The 9900-nt window shown below is 35.9% G+C and overlaps 1 protein-coding gene across 1 annotated transcript in view; it reads right to left on the minus strand.

Moving 5' to 3' along the window:
• Window positions 1-3684: 3684 nt before the first annotated feature.
• LOC130808875 (kinesin-like protein KIN-14R) overlaps window positions 3685-9900 on the minus strand; it is a 6338-nt gene continuing 122 nt past the window's right edge. The window contains exons 1-19 of the mRNA XM_057674412.1: window positions 9679-9900; window positions 8907-9205; window positions 8646-8817; window positions 8465-8535; window positions 8199-8382; window positions 7527-7636; window positions 7332-7431; window positions 7157-7243; window positions 6862-7038; window positions 6483-6753; window positions 6181-6342; window positions 5887-6102; window positions 5771-5808; window positions 5505-5668; window positions 5175-5426; window positions 5015-5077; window positions 4629-4706; window positions 4471-4536; window positions 3685-4383 (exon numbers count right to left, since the gene is read on the minus strand). The exon at window positions 9679-9900 is cut by the window's right edge and continues 122 nt beyond it. Coding sequence (XP_057530395.1) covers window positions 3943-4383; window positions 4471-4536; window positions 4629-4706; window positions 5015-5077; window positions 5175-5426; window positions 5505-5668; window positions 5771-5808; window positions 5887-6102; window positions 6181-6342; window positions 6483-6753; window positions 6862-7038; window positions 7157-7243; window positions 7332-7431; window positions 7527-7636; window positions 8199-8382; window positions 8465-8535; window positions 8646-8817; window positions 8907-9205; window positions 9679-9900 — 3173 coding nt within the window. The 3' untranslated portion in view covers window positions 3685-3942. The remainder of the gene's footprint in view (window positions 4384-4470; window positions 4537-4628; window positions 4707-5014; window positions 5078-5174; window positions 5427-5504; window positions 5669-5770; window positions 5809-5886; window positions 6103-6180; window positions 6343-6482; window positions 6754-6861; window positions 7039-7156; window positions 7244-7331; window positions 7432-7526; window positions 7637-8198; window positions 8383-8464; window positions 8536-8645; window positions 8818-8906; window positions 9206-9678) is intronic.

A 9900-nucleotide genomic window follows, 5' to 3' on the forward strand; every position in this document is an offset into this window, starting at 1 on the left:
CATTCACTTCAGGTAATAATTTTTTTGTTTTGTTTTTTCTTTTTCCGAAAATTTAGGGTTTATATTTCTTCATGTAGTTTCAATTAAATGCAAGTTCATAAACTTGCAAATTACTACTCCTTGGTGATCTACAGCTTATTAAGGTACCTTTTTATCATAATTTTTTTTAGTTCTTTTGTTTTTAAAAAGTATGTCATTTGTAGTGGTCATTTATACTTAAACTCTATAAATATGTCAAATGTACTTGTTATTTTCCATGATTTTCATAATGTGGTTGTTTGTTCATGAATTTAATGTAGAAAATGTTTGAATTTAATGTAGAGAATGTTTGAATGCAAACCCTAATTTTGAAAAATGTACTTGCTTTCCTATGAACTTGATGGTGATGTTGATTTTGTATGTATTGTTGTAGAAATGGCTTCATTTCGTGTGACTGTCGTATGTTTTTGGTATGGTTCAATTCGATCAAGTAGTAGCAATGATAAGTATGTTGGGGGAAGACGTAAACTGTTTGCATGCAACTCAAACATGGACTTGAATGAATTTAAACATCTTATATGCTCTAAGATTGGCATTGACACTATAAAAAGTACTGTTAATGTAAGTTTTAAATACAATATGAGTGGAGAATTGTTAGCTCTTCCGGTTGAGGATGAGGAGGCTATAGATGCAATGTGGGAGTATTCAAAGTCTACTTCTATTCCTTCTTTAGAGTTATATGTAAAAGAGGTACCCCTAGGGAATCAAGATGTCAATGTTGTAGAAACAAATGCATTCGTGAATGTGACTTCTTCTGCTCCTTCTCCTACGCCCTTCCCTACCCAAGAAACCAAAAATCTCATTATGCCATCTTCCTCTTCTCCTTTTAATGAACCCAATCAACTTCAAATTCAAGTCTCAAATGATGATACTTTTAACTTAGAAGATACAAATGAGCCTTGGAATAATGTTAATTGTGAGAGTAATGAATTCGTTGAAGCTCCTTCTGAGGACGATTTGGGTGTTGATGAGGAGGCTCTAGCTCCTTCAAATTCATTGCAGTTGTCATCAACTTTAGCCAGGAAGAGCCTGTACGGGAGATTGCCCAAGGCATACTCCTAGGGACACAGTTTCAGCACTTCATTCCAGAAGTCGTTGTGCCTGACACCACTATGGACGAGCAGGGGTCATCTCCTCATCATGCTGACGTTCATCTTGAGGAGGTAGACTTAACGTGCCCCGACTATGGTGCCGGGTTTTCACCGGGTGCTGGATCATCCCAGTATCAATCACCTGCCCTACCCGAGCGTCATGCGACCGCCTCTTACTATCGTAGGAGGTGTAAAAGACCGTCACGGTTAGAGAGGGTATAGGAGGAGGATTAGCATTAGTATACTGTTTGTATATATTAAACATTAGTAACGTTTTGTATATATTGAATATTTGTAACATGTGGACAGTTGTGTATATTTTGTAATATATATGTAGATGTGTATATATGTTTATCGTATTGTCACATGTTTATTATGAATGAAATGATGTTAATTACTCAGAGTTTTCGACGATGAATCATTTCACCAAAAATTAAGTATGAATATAATCAAAATCAAACAGACACTCATACTAAAATAGGGAAAATGTTCTCGAAATTCAACACAATTTCATTCATGTTCAACGAATCCATATCAAATTACATAGTTCATTCGTTAAGTTAAACCACCGCCGCTAACTAAGATTGCTTCTTAAACTTTCTCATAATCCTTTCAGTCTCTTCTTTCCTATGTGCTATATCATCTATTTGTTTCTTGAGATTAAATACCTCATCTTTAAGCTGTTGTTTTTCTTTTTCGAGCTGTATTTTTAACTCTCTCTGACATTTAGTACCCTCCGGAGCAACCCACCTAAAGTACGTGCAGCCGAATCTTTCATCCAAGTAGAAAGGACAAGCAACAAAATCACGGCCATGATCGATGTCGCTCCTATCTATATTAATCTCAATTTCATAACCACAATCACAAAGCTCTTCAATAGAATGCTCCTGTGACATCTACGGAACACATATGATATAGTAACATAAGTAAACATTCAAAAATAATATTAACATATATAAATTGAGAATAACACTAACATAATACTTTATGTTACCTTCAAAATCGATTAACTAGAACAAGAATGATGGAGTTTGGATACAATGAAGTAGGGAAATGATGGAGTTATTTATAGAACATAATAACAACGGCTATTTTCAACTTCATAACGGCTATTTTTCAATTTAACAACGGCTAGTTTAATTTATACAAAAAAGTCAATAAAAGTCAAACCAGTCAAGCCTCAAGTCGCTGTCAGTAATAGCGACATTAAGGTTGACCAACCTTAATGTCGTTGTTACTAACAGCGACTTGAGGCTTGACTAAAATTTTGACCATTTGTTTTAATTTGCTGTTAGTAAGTGCGAGTATACACCAAGCCTAGCTTTGGAGCCAAGGACGCTTATTTTGGGAATAAAGTTTGAACAAAGCTTGTTTTTTGAATAAATTCATTAAAATGTCTTATTTTTTTCAAATTTTCACAAAGTATACAAATAAGATAATGGGCTTAACACCCCTCAAGTTAGATCATGCAGATCACAAATGTTCAACTTGCTAAGAAGATAAAGAAGTTTTTGCGCTCCTAAAGCTTTAGTAAAGATGTCTGCTCATTGGTTAGTGATAGATACATGAACGATTCAATGATATTATCGTGAATGACATCTCGTACATATTGACAATCAATTTCGATATGCTAGATTGGCTCAGTCATAAAACATTGGATTTTTTTAGGCAATATATAAAGCCAACTAACTATCGCAATTGAAGGACATAAGCATTGATAACACCACACCAAAATCAAGAAGAATGCATGGCTCACAACCATTTTAATTCAGCAGTGAGAGCGGAGTTTCAGCAGAAAAATGAGAGACATTGTGCTCAAGGGCGGAGGCACATAATAGGCTATGGGATCATTTGATCCCCAGTGTTTTTTTTTTATCCTTGAAAATTTAGGTATATTTGTTAAGGTATTAAGAACAAACAAATAAAACTATTATATTATACTAATTTGACATATAAATAACTGAAAAAACTATCTAGAATTGAAAGTAGTGTGTAATTATAAAGACATTTATCAATCAAATCTAAATGATTATAATGTATCTCATAAACTATATCAAATTTTGTATTGGATAAATTACGATTTGTGGGCAAATACAAATGAAATTTAATTCTCAAGTTCCATTGTGCTCCAAAGCTTATATCTCTTTTGACATTGCTTGTCTCCACGCTTCATTAGTTATAGCTTATTTGAATGAACGATGCTCGACTCCTTGCATTTATATTTTCCAACTAACATTTCAATCTTTATGCTATTTTTTTCCTATTATTTCTGAAATTTTAAATTTTATTTTTTTATTTCTGAAATTTTTAAATTTTTTATACAATAATGTTATGAAATTATGTTCAAAAAAATATGCTAATGCTTATTTTATGTAAACTGAACATGTCACCATATATGCCAAGTTTTCAACTATTCATCAACCAACATTGCTTTCTAGTTAAAAGCTCACCATGATACACGAACTCTAAAATCTTACTAGTTTTACCGTTCACAAAAATTCATTACTCCAAATTAATCTATACAAGCAAAATAAGAGCTTAATAATCCCAAAGCGTGAGAAAGGAAGGAAAAAAACTTAATTCCTAAAATAGTAAAACTGAGAATTGTTAGCAACATTATGTTAAGAATATCTAGGAGTATAAAACAATGTTTGCACTTACAAATCAAAAAGGGAACAAGAAAAGAGGAAAAACTATTAAAGTACAAAGGCACACACTCACTGAGTAGCTCAAATGAAGATTACACACTAAATAGACAACATGGGTTAGTTGTCTTCACCAAGTTAGACATTCTTACCTAAAAGAATGAGAATCAGCACCATTTCTTCTTAATATCCTTTTCTTTGGTTACCCTACTCTGACCAGAGAGCCTTTGAGGGGGAGCCACTGGTCTTTTGCTCTTTGTAAGAAACGGCTTAGGTGGGTCGGATTTCCTGATCTTCTTTTCATGTAAGCCAGCTGGTGCTGGCATTTGGTTTTCCGTCTCTCCACTTCTGAACCCACGTTTCCTTCGCGTTTCTATTATAACTTCACTTTTTCTAGAATATGTGCAACCGTGGCTCATCCTATTTGAGGAATTTGAGCTTCGTAAAATAAATGGATCTACCTCGATCATTGTTTCATCTTGCAAAGACGGCCTGCCTCCTACAACAGGAGTTGCTCCGGCTACTTCAGCAGCATTGTCTAGAGGTTGCAGTATCCTTTGTTCTAATTGTCGCTCTTGTTCCTTCAACTTCTCCTCGAGATCCTTGACCTGTTGAGTCAATAACATGAATTTGTAAAAACAATTTAACATTTTTTCGATTAATTGTCATAAAGGGGTGACAGAACCGTAGATGACCTTTTGTTGAAGCAGTAATGAATCCGTTTTTCTTTCGTGCTCTATTTTTTGCTCCAGTTCTTTAATCTACAAGTCGGATTGAAAAGCATAATATTCAATCCATGAATTTGTAGTCAAGTGATAAAAATACAACAGGTGTGTAGTGAAACTAGCCAAACCTTTTGTTGAAGAGCAAGGGAATGTAATTCAGATTCATGCACTTGCTCTTTTAGCTTCTGTTCAAGATCCCTCCTCACCTGGTTTCCAGTGAATCCAAACTTTAATAAATAGTGATAAATAAAATCCATATTGGGAGCATAAAAACAAGGCCGCATCAAATTGCATTGGCCGCGTCGTAAAGGTTTTCAAAATAAACGTACTGAAATTTTCCGTATTGTAAAGGTGTAAAAAAATATGTTTTCAGCCGAGTGGAGGGAAATCTTATGATTTCGATCGATATTTAAGCGTTACAATAACCACATCAACGTTTCATTATCGCGATCGTGACTGTTACCACATTTTTAGTCTTTGATTGGGAGGGGGGTAATGTTATTATCCCGGATACCTTCTGTAGAGACGCAGAATCGTGCTGTTGCTGCTCTCTAAGCTTGTCCTCTAGCTCTTTGATCTATATGACAACAAGATGACAGTTCGAGGTGTTACATACAGTTGAAAGACGACATTAGGATAAGAGGAAAGTACCACAAGGAATGATGTTAGTAGACCTTAAGTTGGAGCGCTGCGCAAGTTTCTTCCCTTCCCTTCAACCTTTCTTGAAGTTGTAGGAGTTGCTTTTCCGAGTGACTATGTGAAGCTGCCTTCAACCCAAGTTGTTCTTCAAGGTCCCTAATCTTTTCCTGCTGATTCTTATAAGTCTGGTCTTTGCTCCTAGCCTTATTTTCAAAGCTCAAGAGGGTCTCTTCTAGCTTTCTTATCGATTCCTCTTTGGCTTTGGATTCTTGTCGTGCTTTGTCAAGCTGGCACATTGTATCGGAGTCACAGTTAGATAGATGTCGAATATTTCTCTGAAAACAAGCATTTCTAACAGAACTAACCAGTATCTTTGTCTTCTGAAGTTCACTTGTGTCAACCTGCCTTCTAGCAGGGGCCAATTCAACCCCTCGGACCCGACTGGCAAAGTTCAATGAGCTCAAGGTCTCTCCTACGTCATGCTCTGACGGGCTAATTTGTACAAACATTAATGTCTTCGAATCACCTCCTGCAAAAAGATTTTCAAAAAAATCAAAAACCAATATGAGCATTGGGGTAATGAAATAATGTTTATGTTTAATTATTAAAATCAGAGGAATACGACACTAACCTAATGAATCCTGCAGCAGATGTGTCAATTTGGAATTCCTGAAAGCAGATGGTCTGAATTGAGCAATATCCTGTTGTGAAAAAAATCAAGCATATCAGACGTTCGAGGATACTGACCTGTATGGAATGTGACTGCTTTTATTTGCCAAAGCAGATATCACATCTCCTAAAGCAGATAACGATCTATTTATATTCTGAGCTTCCTTCAGTCTATCACCGTGCACTTCTGTCTTTGCAAGCCTCTCACTACCAGCCAAATCTACAAGCCAAAGCTTGCTTTTTGTGCATTCCCCATTAATTATATTCTTTGATTTTACCATTATGCAAAGCATGCTGCATTAAAAAAAATAATGTAAGCATACTAATTATCCTGATATGTGATGTTATCTGCAGACTGCAAATTTCACTAACCAGTGAGAACGGCTGCTATGCTCATTCACATTATTGGATCCAACAGCCCTTGCATTGCTCCCATTCCGCAGTACGTCCCATACTTGCTTTATAGTCTCCACTTTTGCTTCAACAATTCCCGGAACATGGTGTGATCCTTCAGAGGCCTGCTTTATCTCTAACCTGATACCCCGCAAAAGATGAAGAGCAAAGATCAACAAGATGTTTTCGTATGTTACATAATGCTTCTAAGGATTAAAATGAAATGCAAGCAACAGACAAGAGAGTAATATTTAAGCAACAGACAAGAGAGTAATATTTACTTTTTAGATGTTGAAGTATCCAGGAGATCCCTAATCTGTTCGTTATAGACTTCAAGAACGCTAACTGATATGTCATAGGTAAAGGTGTCCCTCCTCTCCTGGGAAATTTTGAACAACTGCTCAAGAGTCCTATAATTCACACCACGGTTTTGCTCTGTGCCTTCCATTGTGAAAGTCTTTCCGGTTCCAGTTTGTCCGTAAGCAAAAATGCAGACATTGTATCCATCCAAAACCGATGTTGCCATAGGACAAGCATCCATGAAGACGTCAACTACATAGCAAGACACAACATGATCAAACTCCCCAGCGCACAGCAAAAGTGGCGTGCCTTAACTAGAAGCCAATACTACAATGTTTAGCCAACGGATTCTTAGCATACCTTGATCATCCGTTGGCGTGTAAACTCTGTCAAATTTGAACATCTTCTTATTTGATCCCCCCATCAAAATTGCAAGTTCTCCATCTTTGGCTCCATCAAAATCCACCGCAGTAGTGTAACCAGCTGATTGCTCCTTCTTGCTCAGGGGGCGGCAACGGCAGAAGACCCTGATATTTCCTGATGTCAAGTTATAATCAGAATCTTCAAGTCAAATTTTCACCTCAAAGTTTAACATATATTGTTAATCAGGAGATTCAAAAATGCATAAGCTTCAAACTTTGAACTATAAACATGCCTTTGGCCTCTTGAACTTCATTAAAAAGCTTTTTTCGCTTCTTTTGTTCTTCAATATACTTCTGCTTGAATTCCTCACACTGAGCAACTGCCAAATAAATTACATACAGGTGATAATTCCATAGATAACCCATTCACAAGATAACAGGTGAAATGTGGCTCTAACTAAAACATACCTAACATCTGAACCCCTGAAACCATTTTGGATAGATCTGGAATTGAATCAGCGCACTCATGTGCATCATGGGCAAGTTGTGCATGTTCCTTCTTCATATTCTGCGCAAGTTTACAACTAATTATTAGCAAGTAAAGCCATTGGAGATGCAGCACCAAAAAACATAAGCTGAGTGCTAAACACATTTCAGAATTACCTTTATTTTTTCTTCTAAACCAGAAACTGCCATCATCCACAACTTCTTATCATGTTCATACCTACCAGATAAAGCTTTTAACTTCTCATCTTGTTTCTTCACAGTCTGGTCTATAGAAAAGAAAAACATAGATCATATGTTGTGTGTATTTCATGCAATAATGGGTATGTGTAGAATAAAGTAATAGATAATATAGTTAAAATATACTAGAATATAGTGGACGAAAGGTGTGAAGTAAGAAAAGAAATGTCTATATAAAATCCTAGCTTAACTACTAGAATGTTCCACAGCAAGTATAAATTGCGTATTATTACATTTGCATCTTATGTAGAGCAAGAAACTCTCACAGAAACAGAGGATTGAGCTCATCACAAAATATAAACACAAAAACAGAGAGATTGATAAGTGAGACAGGAGCTCACATAAAAATAAAAACTGCGCAACAAAAATCCCACCAAATTAAAATTATTGTTGTACAAATTATATTGTAATTAAATATTTGTATCAGTAAAAGTAATACATTTATTTGGGTCCAACTACAAATTCCACGTGCGCCCAAAACTTCTAACAAAGGAGATTTATACGATCTGATAAATCACCACATCAGTTATCAATTATTAAGACGTAACAGATCACAAAGCAAATTAACAGCACAAGGATCATTCAGCCTACCTAAGGAAACAGTCTGGAAGGATGTGGTTTCAAGCTCCAGTCTAACCTTCGACAGCTCCTCATTTGCTACTGTTAAGGACATCCAGGCTTGATAGCATTCATCTGTTTTACGCTGGCACTGCTCACTCAACTCTTTGATCTTCTTCTCATACTTAGCCGTTGCTTTCAGTCTGTTGCCTTTTTCCTGAGCCCAGTGTAATTTCATAAATAGAAGTAACAAGATAATCTCATAATAGCATATCCAAACTGCTGTGCTCACTCAATACCTGAACTAAAGGAACTTCAATCTCAGCAGCACAGTTCTGACACCTAAATGATTCCTGTGTCTCCTGAGAAACTACAGCCAGATTGCAAATGAAGTTAAACAAGTTGGAATTAAATCCAGTCTCGGAAGTTTTCAAATACAAAATCACCGACATGCATTAAAGATTTGAGTTAAAAATGTACCAGCCAATTTCGGTGCTTTGCGAATGCAAATCCCGCTTACTACTGGACTTCCTTGAACACCTTCAAACCTTATTACCATCATACCATCCTCCTTAACTGTGATCCTATAGTCCACTAGCTGAAGTGGCTTGTTTGCTCCAACCACAGAAAATATATCAAAATCAGAAAGAGCCTGCCAGTTTTTAGACAATTAAAACCTCAGATACTCCAATTTATCAGCACAAAAAAGGCCAAAACAGAAATTCAGGGCACAATACTTGCCTTCTCATCCTGAATCATGACATTGAATACTCTCATTCCTCGAGGTCCAAAGGTATATATTATCTCAGCAAAGTGAAGGTTGACAAAGTATTCCCCGGGAGGAAGATTGTTGAACTGGTAACTACAGTTCCCAAGCCGTGCAGATTGATATATGAATGGGTAATCACCGCCATCACTTATGCATTCATCGGTTCGTTCAGCATGGCCGCCTTGATAATGAACATCAGCTGAAAATTCTAGACCCAATTCGGTTTGTCTTGAAGTCTCACAGCCAGAATTAACAAACGTGACAATGTCCTCTAATTACAGAAAACAAAAAGTTGTCTTAGACCCATAATAAATAACTAAATGAAAAGAAAAATGTTAATATAGGTTGTTTGCTAGGGAAAATATCCTTTTTCAACATCCAAAAGATAATTACATTTTACAAGTTACAACCCAAATAAACACATTTGTGAAATGAAACTATAAACCAGCATCACCTAATTCGCTATCTAATTTGGTTAAATACCCCAAAATAGTCCAAAGTTTGCATGTTTCCATTCCCAATTTATACGGGGATTAGAAAATTAGGTTTAATCCAAGAAATTTTCTTCCTTTCTACAATCAGCTCTTAGTTTTCTTTCTAATTTCAGGGTGATGATTTACATTAAGCTTTTAACAATTTCATAAAAAGTTAAAACAGCCAATTTAAATTCAATAAAATACACCTCAAACTGAAATCATATCAGCTCAAAAACCATTTAAAATCTGGGAAAGAAAAAACCCTAACCTGTACAACACAATCTTGAAAACCCACTTGTAACAAGTCTTGAACTTGAATCACAAACCATAAAATCCCCTGAAATATCCTGAGATTCGTTCATTTGGGAATCTTTAAATCCTTCATTCAAGGGCTTTTGTTCCATAACACTTGATGGATCAATTTCTGGTATAATTTTCGAAGATGAAATGCCGGAAAATAGGGTTTCTGAAAGTTGTGGAAGTTCGTCGA

Source organism: Amaranthus tricolor, chromosome 3 (assembly GCF_026212465.1).
Source record: "Amaranthus tricolor cultivar Red isolate AtriRed21 chromosome 3, ASM2621246v1, whole genome shotgun sequence".
Lineage (NCBI taxonomy): Eukaryota > Viridiplantae > Streptophyta > Magnoliopsida > Caryophyllales > Amaranthaceae > Amaranthus > Amaranthus tricolor.